The sequence below is a fragment of the Marmota flaviventris genome, chromosome 5, assembly GCF_047511675.1.
Source record: "Marmota flaviventris isolate mMarFla1 chromosome 5, mMarFla1.hap1, whole genome shotgun sequence".
Lineage (NCBI taxonomy): Eukaryota > Metazoa > Chordata > Mammalia > Rodentia > Sciuridae > Marmota > Marmota flaviventris.
In genome coordinates this window covers 31,105,037-31,124,508 of record NC_092502.1, presented here as the reverse complement: position 1 = coordinate 31,124,508, position 19,472 = coordinate 31,105,037, and the positions used below count along the sequence as shown (strand labels likewise).

General features: G+C 35.1%; 1 protein-coding gene across 4 annotated transcripts in view; it reads left to right on the top strand.

Moving 5' to 3' along the window:
* The window catches only part of Sec24a (SEC24 homolog A, COPII coat complex component), an 88,716-nt gene that overhangs the window by 31,634 nt on the left and 37,610 nt on the right, over positions 1–19,472 (top strand). For 3 of the 4 annotated variants that reach the window (XM_027949586.2, XM_071612065.1, XM_027949585.2), the window contains exons 8-16: positions 1,501–1,627; positions 3,225–3,334; positions 5,113–5,225; positions 7,706–7,824; positions 10,592–10,647; positions 11,874–12,080; positions 13,712–13,832; positions 15,189–15,347; positions 18,851–19,024. In XM_027949586.2, the coding sequence (XP_027805387.2) occupies positions 1,501–1,627; positions 3,225–3,334; positions 5,113–5,225; positions 7,706–7,824; positions 10,592–10,647; positions 11,874–12,080; positions 13,712–13,832; positions 15,189–15,347; positions 18,851–19,024 (1,186 nt within the window). The remainder of the gene's footprint in view (positions 1–1,500; positions 1,628–3,224; positions 3,335–5,112; positions 5,226–7,705; positions 7,825–10,591; positions 10,648–11,873; positions 12,081–13,711; positions 13,833–15,188; positions 15,348–18,850; positions 19,025–19,472) is intronic. The other variant, XM_071612064.1, reaches the window with a different exon arrangement.

Below are 19,472 nucleotides of genomic sequence, written 5' to 3'. Positions count from 1 at the left end.
CTCAGGAACTTAATGAGGTCCTAAGCAGCTTAGTGAGACCCTATCTCAAAATAAAAAGAGCTGTTGTAGCTCAGAAGCAAAGTGCCTTTGGGTTCAGGCTTCAGTACCAGAAAAAAAATTTCAGCAGATGCTGAATAGAATAGAGGTACTAACATAAATAAGCTTATTTACCAATTAAAGTACTTTACCTTCATTTCCTCATTCTGCCATTCTTAGAGCAAAACTAGTTGTTTTAAGAAGTTGCTCCTTTCTCAAATAAAATAAAAAAATTTTAGAAAGGGCAGGAGTTGATCCACTGATGTCTTGAGACTCTTGAGACCTTAATATATGGCCATACTTGAAGATCAGTGTGAGTGAGGTGACTTTCCTTTTGGTAATAGGATTTTATTGCCTTTATTGATCCCCCCCACCAGTGCTAGCCAGGCAGGCACCCTACCACTGAGCCCCCTTTGTTGATTTTTGGTATAAAGATTTTAGAACTTTTTTTTTTTTAATTGTAGTTGTAGATGGACAGCATGCCTTTATTTTATTTGTTTGCTTTTATATTGTGCTGAGGATTGAACCCAGTGCCTCACATGTGCAAGGCAAGCACTCTGCCACTGAGCTACAGCAACAGCCCCTAGAGCTTTTTTTTTTTTTTTAAGTTATAGGTGGACACAATACCTTTATTTTATTTAGTTATTTTTATGTGTTGCTGAGGAGCGAACCTAGTGACTAATATGCACTAGGTGGGCGCTGTACTGCTGAGCCACAACCCCAGTCCCTAGAACTTTTAATATGTAGGATAAACTTTAAATACAAATTAACTTTATGACAGTTCTTGTGTGAGAATTAAGACTTAACCCTCTTCATGTAACATCAAAAACTGGGAATAATTTCATTGATCATTATTTCAGAATGTTGTTCCTATTTTTCCTATTTTCTTTGCCATCTATGCCAAAAATATATTGTAAATGTATTTTCGTTTTGCAATGTGAATGTTTTTGAGAAAATATTTTTTTAAAAAAATACTTATTTTTTAAGTGTAGTTGGACACAATACCTTTATTTAATTTTATGTGGTACTTAGGATCGAACCCGAGGCCTTGCACGTGCTAGGCAAGCACTCTACTACTGAGCTACAACCCCAACCCTGAGAAAATAATTTTTTTAAAAGGCAAATTTTAATGAGAATGATCTTGGAGAAAAATAATAGGATTTAAAATCAGAACATTTAGCTACATAAATTTTTTTGAATGGCATTTTTTTCTTTTTCTTTTTTATTAGTTCTAATTAGTTATATATGACAGTTATATATGTACAATTTCGATATATTGTACACAAATGGAGCATAACTTCCCATTCCTCTGGCTGTAAATGTGTGGCATTTTGAACACATATTCTCCTTGTCCCCCCCCCCCCAATTAAAATGTCCTAATAATTTTTTGGAAGAGATGGGTTTATGCTTGCCCTTTTAACACAATGGATCTTTCCCTTTACAAACTTAGTTTTGTCTTTTCAGCAATTGCCTGTGGTTACTTCCAGTACAATTGTGAGATGTCGTTCATGCAGGACATACATTAACCCTTTTGTCAGCTTTCTTGATCAAAGAAGATGGAAGTGTAACTTATGTTACCGAGTCAATGATGGTATGATTTTTGAAACATTTTATAATTTCTACTTGCATTGAAGGGAAATCAGATAATAAATAAAAATGTGAAATGGAAAAAAAAATAAAAAGAATCTGTAATCCCAGCTACTAGGGAAGCTGAGGCAGCAGGAAATGACACCATAGTGAGATCCTATTTCAAAAAAATAAAAGCAATTCTTTGAATTTACCTTTATTTACCTATAATCAGTCCTTCCACTCAGAGAAAGCCACTGTTAATTTTTTTTCTATGCAAATTTACTTACAAATAAATAATTATATACTTTTTAGCAAAAAATGTAATAATATTATTTTGTGATCACTTTTTTACATTTATTATATTGGGCATATAATAAATGGTATATCATGGTATTAAGACAGTGACTTAAGAAATATTTTTATTTAGAAATTGTCCCATGCCTTTTCTCTAGGGTGAAAGAAACTAAGTCCACAGACTAGCAGCCTAATTCATTCACTGCTGTGTGAAGGGAGGTGGGCAGTGCTAGAAGGTCAGTTGAATGTAGTTTTCTCAATAATTGAGGAGGAAGAGATTTCTCTCAGTAACTTCTTTATAATTTATGTTTGAAGAATATCATCTAACCAGTGACATTCAATTAGGATTAGGGAACAAAATCAATATGCCAGTATTCACATTGAAAATTTCTATAATTTCAGTTACTGAGGAGGCTGAGGCAGCTGGACTGCAAGTTTGAGGCCAGCCTCGGTAACTTAGTGGAAGGAAATTTCACTAAAAATTGAGAAATAGAGGAATATAAGAGATTTTGTAAAACCAGTTTTATTGTTTGTGTATTTTTTAAAAGTAGAGGAAAATAAAGATAGCTTAAGAAAACTTTTACTATATAGTAATTCAGAAAATGTATGTATAGTGTGTAGTGCACCTTTATAATCTTATTGGTATGTGCTTTAATATACAAAATGAAATTGTGATAAAGGTGGAAGCCTCTTTTATATGTATGCAAGCCAATTTCACAAATTATAGCTTACCTTTTAGAGTACATAGGGATTTTAATTACTAAACAATTACTGGGAAGACAGGTGCAGTGATAATTAATTTTAAAAATATTCTGAGCACTAATATAAGTAATAGGTAATTGATATTCTATATGTCTTAATAATAAATAAAATGTACACTCTCTTATGGTTTTAACCTCTGAAGTGGTTTTACCATGGCTTTTCAGGTCCAGCCATTCTATAATTTTTCATATGTCAAATGTTAATCCTTGTATAACTGAAATTTAGGAAAATAATTGACATTTAATGAGAGTTTTTCTTATGTTTTCAACTGATTTTCAGAAAGCAGTTTTAGTAAAAAATCAAGACAGAGAGGATATCAAGAGATGGGAAAAGAAAAATCATAATGACTATAGTTGTAAAAATAAGAGATATTTAGTGCCACTTGGTATGTGAGGAATTTGAATGGAACTTTTTTTAAAAAGTGAATTTATTAACAAACAAGTGAGTTTAATTCTTAATATTTAGACTATATTGAATTAATTTTAAACCCCTAAGTTAAGAAAATGGCCAAATGCAAGGTATATTAAATTAATCCTTTCAGTAACATTGTTAACTTTATACAGTACCTGAAGAATTCATGTACAATCCTTTGACAAGAGTTTATGGAGAACCTCACAGGAGACCTGAAGTTCAAAACGCTACTATTGAGTTTATGGCTCCTTCAGAATACATGGTAAGCTTTCGTTTTTTTTAAACAGTGTATACATTTCATAATATTGGATTTTAAGTTAAAATATGTAGTATTCTTTAATAAAATTTTATGTTTTTAAATTCAGAAAGTATACTATTCATTACAAAAGCAATTGGTAGATAAGAATAAGTTTGAAAAGTAAAAGTGTATATAAAGTTCCACTGAAGTTTTTTGTATGTTCATCAAGAAATTTGCGGTATAATATAGGAACCCTATTTATATTTGATCACACCCAAGTTTTTTCTCTTACAAACAATGCTGTGATGAACATTCTCTTGTAAGTACTTTTATACTCTTCAGAAAGTATCTGAGACCTTGTATTTTAAAGATAATTATGCCAAATGCTTAGCACTTCACATTTTATAGAGCACTTACATTTTTATCATCACAAGTAATACTCTAAGGTAGGGAAATGGTGTTAATCCTATTATACAGATGTGAAAATAAATTTAGATTAAGTGACTGGGCAGTAGTTGGAAAAAATTCAGGTCTTTTGATTTCTTTTTTCTTTTGCTATGCTATAATTACCCTTAGGGAAAGGGGAATATGAAGATAAAACTTATCACCAACCTTTAATAATCTAGTATTTTAATATATTTTTGTGGCATAGTCTTTATCTTGGCAATTGGGTTGATTATACTGAGGAATTTATGAGAGGTCAGTTTCTTGCTATGGATAAAAGATTTGGTGGTGGTTGGTAATGCTTTCTGCAGAATGACTGTCTTTTTGGTGAATTAAAGTCAGAAGAGCAGAAGCATTTGTTCTTTTGAATTGAGCTTTATAAGTGCCTTTTATCGCCCAGGTTTTGCCGAAATGGCTTCCTTTAAATTTGGAAACTGGCCTATTGCAAAAGATTTTTACTCTTTCCTGGCTTACCTCTTACCTCTTTTTTTTTTTTTTTTCTGGCTTACCTCTTGAATGACAGGTTTTATGAATTTGGCAAGTGATATATGCAAAAATATATAAAAAGTAGTGTACTGTATGCCCAGTTGTGATTGTGGCTATTTGATGCTTTTTTTTTGTTTGTTTGTTTTAATTGAAAACAAATCTTTGGCCAGGTGTAGTGGCAAATTTCTATAATTCCAGCTACTGAGGAGGCTGAGGCAGCTGGACTGCAAGTTTGAGGCCAGCCTCGGTAACTTAGTAAGACCCTATCTCAAAATAAAAAAATAAAAAGGGGCTAGGGATATAGCTCAGTGGTAGAGTGCCCCTGGCTTCAATCCCCAGTCCTCCCCACCTAAAATAAAAGAGGAAATGAAAACAAGTCTTTGGATTTGTAAGTTTATGAAATACAGAGTCTTAAATTTTTGTGGGATTTAACCTAAAAATGTTGGGTAAATAATCAGCCAAGGCTAACTTGATTTTTCACTTTCGTAACGATCATTTCCCTAAATTGCAAAATATGCTCACATAGAAATGTCAATAAAATGTAAATATACAGGTTAATAAGTAAATACCTTTGTTAGTACTGCATAACACTGTAAAGGTCAAGCAATTGAATATGACTGATATTGCCATGAGCCCTTCTGATCACATTTCTTCTCCTTTCTGTCCTAGAGAAAATACTCTTGAAATATGGCAATCACAGGCTCATTTTTCCTTTAAGTATGCATTTATAAACACTATGATGTAACTTTACTGTTATCTTCACTTAGTATGTAAATAATGCATATTTTATGGTTTTGCTGTATGTGAACCCAACAAATAAGTTGAAATTTAATCCTATTAAATGTATTTAATGAGATTCTTCTTTTCTTTAGTTACGACCACCACAACCTCCAGTGTACCTCTTTGTTTTTGATGTGTCTCACAATGCAGTTGAAACTGGATACTTGAATTCAGTTTGCCAGAGTTTGTTAGACAATCTGGATTTGTAAGTGTCTCATTTCAGCTTAAATCTGAAACTAATGGTGTTTGCAAAATGAATGACTAGTTTTCAAAATACAAAAATAAGTCATGTAATTTATGTTCTAAAAATTCATTTAAATCACTTAGGTATTACTAGTTTTTTTTTTTGCGGGGGGGGGTAATACCTGTGATTAAACCCAGGGATTCTTCTATCACTGCTATGGTCTTTGTCCTTTGCATTTTTTATTTTGAGACAGGGTCTTTCCAAGTTTCCGGACTGGCCTCAAACTTGTGATCCTCCTGCCTCAGCCTCCCAAGACACTGGGATTACTGCACCCGGCAGTACTCACTTTTTCTTAAGAATATTATTTTCAAATCTGTAGTAAGAAGGAATAATAATTGAATGAACTGCCCATCTCTCAACTTTCTCATCTTTAGCATTCTGTTGTTCTTGTATCATCTAATCCTCCTCCTTTACCCACACACTTTTTTCTCCCTTGGCAAACCTCAGTCAGCATATAATTTTTACCTGTAAGTAGTTCAGGACTTTTAACCCTAGCTCTTGTATCATACCAAGCGAAATTAGCAGTAATTCCATAAGATGATTTAATACCCAATTCATTTTTTTTGTTCCTCATTTTCTCAAAAAACTCATTTAACTGAGGGTTTGTTGGTATAATAATCTAAATAGTAGCTGGGCATGATGGTGCACAACTGTAATACAAGCGACTCTGGAGGCTAAGGCAGGAGGATCATAAACTTGAGGCCAGCCTTAGCAACTTTGCAAGACCCTCTCTCAAAAATAAAAAGGACTGGGGATGAAACGCAATGGTACCTTAGGGCCTGGTACTTCCCCCCAAAATATCCAAATAAAATAGTATTTGCAGATTGCATTTGGTTATCATGACTATTAAGTCTCTTAAAATAACTGTATTTTAAATGTTGCCTAGACACACATAGCCCATACAAGTTAATGTGACCCTTCAATATATTATATGGAGGGAGGCAGAAGACCAGATCTCATCATAAATGAGATCTTCATCACTCAGTGAAAATGGCATCATTTCTACCAGTTTTTTGTTGTAGATTATATATGCAAATTGTGTGTTGATGAAAGTCCACAAGCATAAACAATAAGATTGAAGTTTCTTTTTCCTCAAGAAATTTTTGTTCCACCAGATGTGGTGGCACACACCTATAATCCCCATGGTTTGGGAGGCTAAGGCAGGAAGATCAGAGTCAGCCTCAGCAATTTAGCAAGGCCCTCTTTCTCAAATTAAAAAAATAAAAAGAGCTGAGGATGTGTCTCAGTGGTTAAGTGCCTCTGGGTTCAATCCCTGGTACTAAAAAAAAAAAATGCAGTTTCATATAGCTGAGTTCTTTAAAAGAGTACACACTTTAAAAGTGCACACCTGTGATCCCAGCAGCAACTGGGGAGGCTAATACAGAAGTATTGCAAGTTTGAGGCCAGCCTCAGCAAATTAGTGAGACCCTGTCTCAAAATTTTAAAAAGGCCTAAGGATATACTCGGTGGTAAAATGCTTCTGGGTTCAATCACCAGTACCAGATAAAAAAATAAAAAGCAGTTCCAGCCCAGCACGGTTGTACATGCCTATAATCCCAGCTGCTGGGAGGCTGAGGCAGGAGGATCATGAGTTCAAAGCCAATTTCAGCAAAAGCAAGGTGCTGAGCAACTTAGTGAGACCCTGTCTCTAAATAAAATGCAAAATAGGGCTGGTGATGTGGCTCAGTGGTTCAATCCCCGGTACAAAAAACAAAACAAAAAACCAGTTCCTTTAAAACAGATGCTTTTGCTCCTCTTTGTTTTAAATAAATGCATTTAATAATATAAAATTCATGGGGCAGGGGTTGTAGCTCAGTGGTAGAGTGTTCACCTAGCATGTCTGAGGCACTGGGTTCAATTCTCAGCACCACATAAATAGAATAAAGATATTATGTAAAGATATTATATCCACTTAAAACTAAAAAATAAATATTTTTTAAAAATATATAAAATTCATGCAGAGTTTTTTAAGGATGCACTGCCTACATTCACATTACATTTTAGAGTTGTTATATGATTTTATTTATTTATATACTTTTTTGTTGTGCTAAGAATTGAACCCAGGGCCTTGTTCATATAAGACAAGCATTCTACCAACTGAGTTATATCCCCAGTCCAATATGATTATTTTTTTGGAGCATTCTTACCCCCCGTCCCCACCCCCAGTGCTGGATTTAACTCAGGGCTTGTACAGGCCAGGCAAGTAAATGCTCTATAACTTCATATTAGAAGTTGGATTGCTGTTATTCCTGTTTTTCACTGATTATTTGGCTTATGTGTGTCATGTTTTCCATTGAGGAGGATGTTTTCATGGTTGTAAACATTGGATGGTTTAAAAATTTGTTTATGTTGGATCAGTTTCCGTAAATTAGATATTTGCATGTAATATTTAGCAGATATTTTATGTATTTTATAAAACACTCTTCTGAATTTGTTTTTAGGCTTCCTGGCAACACTAGAACAAAAATTGGCTTCATAACATTTGACAGTACAATTCATTTCTACAGTCTTCAAGAAGGTCTCTCTCAACCTCAGATGCTAATAGTTTCAGATATTGAAGGTATATGTTATACACAAATTTAATGAACTGTCTAAGGAATTTTCTATTTTGGGAATATTCATGACCTGGCAAATTAGTAGTGTATGGTATGAGTCCACTATGTGGAGAAAATATTTAAAAATCCTATCTGAAAAAGAATTTAAATCTAGATTATCTAAAGAACTCCTATAAGTTAACAATAAAAAGACAAATAGCCCAGTGAATGAGTGGGTAAAGGATTTTAATAGACATTTCTCATTATACAGTAATCAATATTTTAGGGATAGAGGTATAGCTCTGGTAGTGTGCATGCTTAGCTTGCCCAGAGCCCTGGGTTCAATCCCCAGCACTTCCCACCAAAATTTCTATAGACAGATTTGATACATACTCTACAGCATTAGTTATCAGGCAAATACAAATTAAAAGTGCAATGAGATGTCACTCACACCAAGTTGGTGGCCAAAATGAAATGTTTGGACAATAACAAAAATTGGAAAAATCATATACTGTTAGGGGAATGTGAAACGGTGTAGCCACTATGGAAAACAGTCCGGCAGTTCCTCAAAAAGTTAAACAGAAGCCAAACATAGTGGCACACACCTGTATTCCCAGTTACTTGGGACACTGAGGCAAGAAGAATAAAAAATTCAAGGCCAGCCTGGGAAACTTGGCAAGATCCTGTTTCAAATATAAGTAAGGTCTGGGGGCATGCTTGAGACTCCAAGTTCAATCCCCAGCATCACAAAAACAACAAAAAAAGAAGGTCCAAGGGGATATGACTCAGTGGTGGGGTGCCGCTGGGTTCAATCTCTAGTGACACAGAATCATACACAAGTTAAAGTTACCATATGACTTAGCAGTTCTACTCAATGGGTGTATACTCAAAAAAACAGAAGGCATATCCATAGAAATTCATATATAAATGTTCAGGGCAATATGACCAAAAGTGGAAACAACTATATGCCCATCATCTGATGAATAGATAAACAGATATAGTCTTTTCTTATGATGAAATATTATTCAGCAATAAAAAAGAATGAAGTACTGATGCGCACTAATATGGATGAATTTTGAAAAAATTCTTAGTGAATGAAGCCAGTCACAAAAGAGTACCTATAGTATGGCTCTCTCTCTCTCTCTCTTCTTTTTTTAAGGTTGTAGATGAACACTATACATTTTATTTATTTATTTATTTATTTTTCATGTGGTGCTGACGATTGAATTCAGGGCCTCCACGTGCTAGGCAAGCACTTACCACTGAGTTATAATCCCAGTCCAGTATGGCTCTCTTTATGTAAAATGTCCAGGATATGCAACTCTATAGGAAAAGAAAGTACATTAATTGCCAGGAACCTGGGGAAAGTAGTAATGGGAAGTAACCATGATTTCAGGGTTTCTTTTTGAGATGATGAGAAAGATCTGGAATTAGATGATGATGGTAGTGGAAAAGTCTGTGAATATATGTATATTAAAAAATCACTGAATACTCTTTTTTTATTTTTTATTATTTTTTTTAATGTGGTGCTGAGGATTGAGCCTAGAGCCTTAGCACATGTTAGGCAAGTGCTCTACCACTGAGCTACATTCCAGTCCCTTTTTACTTTTGATTTGGAGACACCAAGTTGCCCAAACTGGCCTCAAACTTGTGATCCTCTTGCCTCAGCTTCCTGAGTAGTTAGGATTATAGGTATGAGCCACCATACCCAGTTCAGACCTCTTCTTTTCATGAGGGTGAATTTTTTAAAGAATAAAAGGAAGAAAACTGAACAGTTGGCAGTAGAATTTTCATATGACAGCTAAAGAAAACAGTTAATATTTTAAGTTACTTATTGTATTTTTTTCACAAACTTCATAATTAGCTTTATTTTTTTGTTAGCAAAAGCAGTATAGAAACATAGGAAGTGATTTTCCTCATAATTCACCAACACCTATCTTCTTTTCCTAGTTTGCTTTCCTTCATCTAAGGAAGGGAATTCAATTCCTAAGCAGGAATAAATGTAAATGTTGAGAGGCTCACCTAAAGTGGTCACATTAGCACTTTTTTTTAAAAAAATATTTTTTTTAGTTATACATGGGCACAATATCTTTATTTTGTTTATTTATTTTTATGTGGTGCTGAGGATCTAACCCAGGGTCTCACACGTGCTCTACAGCTGAGCCACAACCTCAGCCCCCACATTAGTACTCTTTCTAATTTTTTTTTTTTTAGTTCAAAACATTACAAAGCTCTTGACATATCATATTTCATACATTTGATTCAAGTGGATTATGAACTCCCATTTCTAATTGGTTTTGTAGTCTCATTAGTTGAGGCATTGATGTGGGTCTTCTTTATGAAAAAGTATCAGTGTTTGGAATGACGGTTATTCTGTATAAAGGTTAAATTTTTGTGTGTTGCCTCTTTGTTTTTTTTTTCCAAATGCAAAGAGTATCTTTGGCTGGTTTGCAGGGTCAGCCATAAAAAAAAGTAAAGCAAGATTCTTTAAAAGAGTTGCTGTCTTTAACCTAGGAAACAAAACACTTGCACAAACCCTTACTGAGTGCTTACAGATCACTGTTTACTAATTGGGAAGCCATTTACCTTCACTAGTCATCAAATAACAAGAAAAGTTGCTGTAAATACCCAAGTCAGTGCTGTTTTGGTAGCTCTTTGGACATGTGTAGTCTATAAAGTCAAGGAGCAGGCTTTTCTTTAAGTATAAAGTAGTGAATTGCATCAGTGTTGTGTATTTGGAACATTCTTAACAGTTTAATTTTGTTTAAAATAAATATTTACTTATTCTTTCAGATGTTTTTATACCTATGCCAGAGAACTTATTAGTAAACTTAAATGAAAGTAAAGAGGTAAGATACATTTTCCTACACAACATGTTTGATTGAAATATTGAAGGCATATTTAAAAAATTTTTTTCTTAGTTGTGCATGGACACAATACCTTTATTTTATTTATTTAATTTTAAGATCAAACATAGTGCCTCACACTTGAGGCAAGTGCTTCACCACTGAGCTACAACCCCAGTCCTGAAGGCATATTTTTTAAATGAATTTTAAGTAAAATTTTACTGATTGCTTTGACATTTCTAAGCTATGTATCATCTTAGCTTGCTCTTAGTTTAAGTTCATTAAATGAACAGTTCTCAAGTTCAATCTCATGCCAATCATTTTTAAGTCTAATGCAACAAGGTATTTTAGTAGGATAGATGAGAAGCCTGTTCCAGAAAGGAGGAACATCTGAAGGAAATATGTCTTGCCAGCCCTTTGGGAAGTTGGGAGGGTTGCTGAGATAAAGCTTCTCGTCACTACACAGAAGCACACGAGCCAGGCTGCTCTCAGTGCCCTTTGCTTTTCTGATTCACAGAGTGTCATTGGGGTCAGTTCAGAAGAAACTCTTATTACCTGCCTGGAAATTGCCATGACATAATACACTGAGAGGTGAACAGAATGTGTCTGAATGGGGATGTTGTCTACCCTGTACATGCATATATGCCATAGGGGTAACATTTTAACTAGCAAGTCTATGGTCTCTGCTGTTGGCAGTGGTCACTGTGCCATGGTGCAAAGTATTTTTCCCCCATTTATTCTCTTTATTTGTACAACCTAACCTGAATAGGTAGTTGGTTTTGATTTTTGTTTTTCTTTTGTAGTGATATTACAAGGTTGGCAAAGTTACTGGATATCTTAGATTTTGCAACAGGGAAGAATTAACTCATGTTGGAACTTCAAAGAATAAAGTGTAGAGGCGACAGAGAAAGCCATATTTCATGGCATGAAAATAAATCAAATTTCTAAACTTATGGTTCTTTTGGATACATTTTGGACTTATAGTCTTGCTGGGCTATTGCATGTGCAAGAACTGTAAGGCCCCAATTTTGATGTCTTGCTTGCCAATTTATAATGTTGACTTAAAATGGCTTTCTTGTCATTTGACCAACTTCATTGTTTACTGTAGTGTCTGTAGATTCTCTGATCATCATCATGACTCAATGTCTTTGTCTTTTGTATTAGATACTGACTTATTATGAAAATAATTAATTGTAACACTCTTGAGTTTTCTTTATTTACTTCACAAGCTTGTTCAAGAATTACTGAAAACTTTGCCACAGATGTTTACCAAGACTCTGGAGACCCAGAGTGCCTTGGGTCCTGCACTTCAGGCTGCCTTTAAGCTGATGTCCCCAACTGGTGGTCGAATGTCCGTCTTTCAAACACAGCTCCCAACTCTTGGAGTGGGAGCCCTGAAGCCACGAGAGGAACCCAACCAAAAATCATCTGCTAAGGTTAGAAAGTTATCAAGTGTATGATAAGATTAATGCTGGTGCTTTGTCCCTTTGACCATAGGGGTTTTTTTAGCGGGAGGAGGCAGGGAAGATTTCCAGTTGTGAGGAGGAGGAATTATAAGGAAATAGGTAAATGGTTTCACTTTTATATGAAACCCTTACTATATTTTTCTCTACCTGATTCACCCCATGCCTTATTTTTAATATCTTTAGTACCACTAGTCATCCAGCCTGGCTTTGAAGAGAAAGTCTGGGAGACTAAAAGAAAGTACTTGCTAAGCTGGGCATGGTGGTGCATGCCTATAGTCTCAGTGAGTTGGGAGGCTGAGGAAGGAGAATTGCAAGTTTGAGGCTAGCCTGGCAATTTAGCTTGACCCTATCTCAAATGTAAAATAAAAAGAATTGGGAATGTAGATCAATGGTAAAACACCTTTGGATTCAGTCTCCAGTACCACAGCAACTGGGAGGCTGCGGTAAGAGAATCTCTAAGTTCAGAGCCAGCCCCAGCAATTTAGCAAGCCCCTAAACAAATTAGTGAGACCCTGTCTCAAAATAAAACATAAAAAATGGCCAGGAATGAGGCTCAGTGGTTAAGCACCCCTGGGTTCAATACCTGGTACCTGCCCCCAACCCTCAACCCCCAACCCCCCAAAAAAGTGGAGTGAATGTACTTGCTAGGGACAAAGGGAAACCCGGATGACCAGCTAGGAGTGGTTGTAACTTGGTATATTGACAGCCTCAGATTGCATTTGAGTACCTCATATGTACAAACTTACAGTTTGAGGGGTTTTTGTGTTTTTTGGCACCCAGGGATTGAACCCAGTGTCACTTAACCACTGAGCTACATTCCCAGCCCATTTTTATTTTTATTTAGAGACAGGGTCTCATTAAGTTTCTGAGGCTGGCTTTGAACTCTTGATCTTCCTGTCTCAGCCTCCTGAGTTGCTGAGATTACAGGTGTGTGCCACTGTTCCCAGCTAAACTTAATGGCTTGAGACCTGTGTTTCCCAAAAGATTATGAGAAGTCAGTATAATATATTGATTATGAAGTTACTCCTGGAGTCAGACTGCCTATACATTCCACTGCTCTTTAGATGTGTGAACTTAAATAGTTACTTCATTTCTTTGTTGCTTTGTTTCTGTAAATATAAAGTGAAAATATTGATAGTATCTACTTCTTGGGGTAGTTATAAGGACTAAGTAGATATTGCATATGAATTATTTAGAATGATTCCCAACATACTGAGCATTTGCTAGATTTTAATAATGACTATCTTTGCCTATTACAAAATTAATATGATAGAGGTATTTTGTAATATATTTTTTTTAGTTGTAGGTGGACACAATACCTTTATTTTATTTACTTATATGTGGTGCTGAGGATCGAACCCAGGGCCTCACACATCCTAGTCAAGTTCTATATCACTGAGCTACATTTCTAGCCCATAGAAAATTCTTAATCAGTACCTGATTCTTAATGAAAAAATCAAATAGTAAAAGCACTGTAGATTATGTAAAATCCCTAGAGACAATTGTTATTGACACCTTGCTATATGTAGGTGTGTATTTACATTTTTGATAATTTAATGATTTTTTTTTAAAAAAAAAACCTCTTTGTAATTTATTCATAGGAAATACACCTGACACCTTCTACTGACTTCTATAAGAAATTAGCATTGGACTGTTCTGGTCAGCAGATAGCTGTTGACTTGTTCCTTCTCAGTGGACAATATTCTGATTTGGCTTCTCTGGGTAAGTGTTTCCTGATGATTTTTCCCCCCCTTAAATGAGTATCAAAATGGTGTTTAAATGATTTTATTTCATTGTTTTTTGTTTTTGTTTTTCCCCAGTACTGGGGATTGAACCCAGGGCCTTGCATATGCTAGGCAAGTTCTCTACCACTGCACAAGTTCGAGGCTAGCCTCAGCCATTTAGCAAGACCCTTAGCAACTTAGCAAAAACCTATCTCAAAATAAAAACAAAAACAAAACAAACAAAAAAAGAACTGGGGATGTAACTCAGTGGTAAGGTGCCCCTGAGCACTTGCAATCCTCCTGCTTTAGCTTTCCAGGTAGCATGGTGGTATTCTAGGTAGAGGACAAAAGTAAAATTTTTATTCCCAAGTTGGGGATATAGCCCAGTTGGTGGAGTGCTTACCTCGCATGCACAAGGTCCTGGGTTCAATCTCCAGCACCACCATAAATAAATAAATAAATAAACAGATACATAGATAGATAGATTTATTTATTTATTTATTTTAATATCTTTTTTCGTTGAAGATGGACACACAATATCTTTATTTATTTGTATGTGGTGCTGAGGATCAAACCCAGTGCCTTATACATGCCAGGCAAGTGCGCTACCACTGAGCCACAACCCCAGCCCGATAAATTTTTTTTTATTCCTTCCAGAGAGTTTTGGAAGAGTCAGTTTTGGTTTGGATTTTTCTTTTTTTGAAATGAGCTCTTGCCCAAGCTGGTTTTTTTTTTTTTTTTTTCCTAGTAGCAGGGATTGAATCCAGGGGCACTTAACTACTGTGTGTGTGTGGGGGTGTGGGTGTGTGTGTGTGTGTGTGTGTTACCAGGGATTGGACCCAGGGCTGCTTAACCACTAAGCAATATCCCCAACCCTTTTTTATATTTTATTTAGAGACAGAGTCTTGCTGAATTGCTTAGGGCCTCACTAAGTTGCTGAAGCTGGCTTTGAACTTGGTGATCCAGCAGCCTTAGCGTCCTGAGCTGCTAGAATTATAGGTGAGGGCCACTGCACCCAGCTTCAAGTTGGTCTTAAACTTGTGAATTTAAGTGATCCTCATGCTTCAGCCTCACAAATAGCCAGAACTATAGGTGCACACCATTATACCCAGTTTAACAGTCCATTTAATCTACTCTAAACTTCATAGTCGTCTTGTACTCTAATTTAGTAGAGGAGAAATAGAAAAATGTCCACACTACTATTTAGAGGAATAGAATATTTTTGACAGTTACGAAATGGAATATTCGTTTGACTTGAGAAGTTAGAGAAAATTGAATCAAATGTCTGCACTTATTTTACCATAGTAATAGCAGGTAATGCCACTATTTGAAAAATGTGTATGTTTTCTTCCAGGGTGTATTTCTCGGTACTCAGCAGGTAGTGTCTATTACTATCCTTCTTACCATCACCAGCACAACCCAGTCCAAGTACAGAAATTACAGAAGGAACTACAGAGATACCTCACTCGGAAAATTGGCTTTGAGGCAGTTATGAGGATTCGGTGCACTAAAGGTGAGGATACTTTTTAAAAAAACATAGGAGTAAATATTGTTTTTTTATACCAATAAATACAAGTTTTCACTTATAGGATTTGCCATTCTAAGATACTTTGCAGGCTTTAGTATATGCAATTAAGGAGAGAGAAGAAACACTATTAAAATATAGGAACCCTTGTTAATATGTTAAAAATTTTAAAAATGGTGAATGTTATACTATGTGAATTATTTAAGTTTATTTGAGACAGGTCTTGCTATGTTACCTGGGCTGATCCTGAACTTACCTCAGCCTCCTGAGTAGCTGGGACTACAGGTGCATGTCATCACACATACTTTTTTTATTTTTAGTAAACAGTTATTTTTATTTAAAAAATTATGGTAAAATATACATGAAATTTACCACTTTAAACATTTTTTTATTTTTGCTTTTATTTGTTTATTTGCAATGCTGGGGATCAAACCCAGGGCCTTGTGCACTCCTGACAAGCACTCTCCCAGTTCAGTGGCATTGAATACATTCTCATTGTGCAACCATTACTACTACCCATCTCCAGAAGTGGAAGATCTTTTAATTTGTGCTCTAATTCTTGATTTCTCATTTCTCTATATTATTAACCTGCTCTACTTTTTTATTTATATAACAATGTTTTGCTGTATAACAGGAATAAGACAATCATGTTTTTAAGTGGAAAAAAATGTATGAGACATGTAGGGAAAAAAAGATAAGGATCTACTAACATATCCGATTTATTTTCAAATCTGTGTCTATATGAACTTCTCTATTACCCATCATTATAATAATTCAGCCTTGCTGAATTGATTTTTATTTAATAGTTTTTCAGCATTTATGTTTTTGAGGGTTTTTCTTCAGAGTTGGGGATTGAACTCAGGGCCTGTTATATTACTGAATTACATCCCTAGCCCCACTTGTTTCAAAGGATACAGTTGTTGGATCCTATTCATGAAGATTGCCAGACCTCCAAAGTGTTAATTTCTACACATATTGGTTCCTAATTAGGGGAAATACATATTAAAATTGCTTATGACTTGTTGTAGTTGGCCAGTTGGCTGCTATTTATAGGTACCTTTTTTTTTTTTTTTTTTTGTACTAGGGATTGAACCCAGAAGTGTTTAACCACTGAACTTCATCCCCAGCTCTTTTTATATTTTATTTTGAGACAGGGTTTCACTACTAAGTTGCTCTGGGCCTTGCTAAGTTGCTAGGCTGGCTTTGAGTTAATGATCCTTCTGCCTCAGCCACCCAAGTCGCCGGGTGTATAGGTGTGTGCCACTGTGTGCAGTGGTACCTTACTTTTCACAAACAGCCTGGGGACATGTCAATAAACTAGCCTTTGCCCACTTCCTAGAGTGTTTAATCTAACAAAGCTTTGTGGTTAACCTATTTAGGTTTCTCTTATTTTATTTATTTATTGCTACTAGGGATTTAAGAAAGTTTGTGGTTACCTTATTTAGTTTCTTATTTATTTATTTGGTACTGGGGATTGAACCCAGGGCCTCACAAATGCTAGATAAGCATTCTCTACTACTAAGCTACATCCCAAACTCTTTTTTTTTTTTTTTTTCATTTGTTTTTTAGTTTTAGGTGGACACATTATCTTTATTTTTTATTTTTATGTGGTGTTGAGGATCGAACCCAGCGCCCTGTGCATGCCAGGCGAATGCACTACCGCTTGAACCACATCCCAAGCCCCCCAAACCCTTTTTAAAATTTTCTTTGAGACAGGGTCTCAATAAGTTGTCAAGGCTGGCTTGAGATCCTCCTGCCTTAGCCTTCTGAATTGCTTGGATTATAGGCAATACACCACTGCATGTGTTTTTTGTTTATTTTTTTGTTTTTAACCAGGTCTTAGATGCCTATGTACATGTAGACCTACACTCTTTTTTTCTTTCTGATTGCTGTTTTAAAGTTGATTTTTACTTTATAAGCAAAATATACATATGTTTTTCTTTCAGAAGCCCTGAGTTTGATCCCCAGCACCACAAAATAAATAATTAAATTAAATTAAATAAATACATTTTTGCTACAGTTAAACTCCTATATTGTGTTTGGGGACACACATGCACATGTGCACTCTCTCTCACACACACACAGGTACATTTTCACTCTGTTTTTAGTTACTGTAACCACTTTGGTATATATTCCACTTTTCTGTACATTTAAATACTTAAGTATCATGTTGTATTTGCATAAATAGATATTTTCACTCAGGGTTTAATTTTTTAATTGTTTCTTTTAAGAATTTGTTACCAAAGAACTTATTCTTTTTTTTTTAATTATTTTGAGATATTGATGGACTTTTATTTTAATCATTTATTTATATGTGGGCTGAGGCTTGAACCCAGTGCTTCACATATGCTAGGCAAACACTGTACCACTGAGCCACAACCCCAGCCAAGAAACTTACTCTTTTTTGTTTTGCAGTACTAGGGTTTGAAACCAATTGCTTTTTACCATTGAGCTACATTATCAGCCCCCCCACCATATATATATATATTTTTTTTTTTGCTTTGTTGCCAAGGCTGGCCTCAAACTTGCAATCCTCCAGCCTCAGCCTCTCAAGTTGCTGGAGTGGATGCTTACTCAATAAATCTTAAAAATCCATTAATTTTTTTCTAGCTCAGTGGAAGAGTGCTTGCCTAGCATATGTGAGGCACTGGGTTTGATCCTTAGCACCACATACTAATAAATAAAATAAAGCTCCATCAACAACAAAAAATATATTTTTAAAAATCCATAAATTTTAATTCATATAAAACTTATCTCATTCCAGTATTCAATAAAATGAACAAATCACACTTTATTTATTTTCCTACCCATAACTATTTTAAAATTTTTTTGCTGTTACACATCGGTCTATTTAAAATTATTTGGTGGTTTTTTTTTTTTGTGTGTGTGTGTGTGTGTGTGGTGCTGGAGATTGAACCCAGGGCCTTGTGCATGCAAGGCAAGCACTCTACCAACTGAGCTATATCCCCTTAAAATTATTTTATACATAGAAATTTGGCACTTGAATAAGTCTATAGGACAAATAAAAACAAGAGATTGCCAAAGTTGAAATAAGTATTCATTTAAAATTTTCATAAATACTACCAAATTGTTCTCTAATAGTTTTTGAAAATTTGTATCCTCACTCTAATTTAAGAAGTGTGGTGGCACATATTTGTAAATCCCAGTGACTCAAGAAGCTGAGACAGGAGAATAGTGAGCTCAAGGCCAGCCTTAGCAATTTAGCAAGACCCTCAGCAACTTAATGAGACCCTGTCACAAAATAAAAAATAAAAAGGGCTGAGGGTGTGGCTTAGTAGTTAAGCACCGCTGGATTCAAAGCAAGTACAAAAAAAAAAGATGACAGCAACGATGACACTTATTACTCCTCAACCTCATTCAGTACTGTGTATTGAACTTTTTTACTGTCTAATAAATGATTAAGATAAAATGTAAATATCTACATATAGATATATAAAAGTCATCTTGATAATTTTTTTTTTCTCTTTTAGGTCTTTCCATTCATACTTTCCATGGGAACTTCTTCGTTAGGTCAACAGACTTACTCTCTTTGCCCAATGTCAATCCTGATGCTGGGTATGCAGTACAGATGTCAGTAGAAGAAAGTCTTACTGACACTCAATTGGTTTCTTTTCAGTCAGCACTCTTGTACACTTCAAGCAAAGGTATATTTTTTGTTTGCTTTAATTATCGTAAAAACCATGAGCTCTATCCTCTTAAGAGAGAGTATTGTTAATTGTGTGCATAATATTATATTAAAGTTTTTTTGATGTGGTACTCTGTGGCCTATAATAAACTTTTCTTTGGAGGGAGGTTTTTTCCTTAAAAAAATATTTTTTAGTTTTAGGTGGACACAATATATTTTATTTTTATGTGGTGCTGAAAATTGAACCCAGTGCCTCATGCATGCGCGATACCACTTGAGCCACATCCCCAGCCCTGAGGGAGTTTTTTTTTTTTTTTTAAACCAAAAGAGTATTCCCAATCATAAGAGCTGTGTTTCCGTTATTGGTAAAGCCAACATGTTTGGCTTTAGTTTTCTGAATGATTTTGTTTCATTCTATTTTATTTTGGTACTGGAGATTGAACTCAGGAGCACCCAGCCACTGAGCC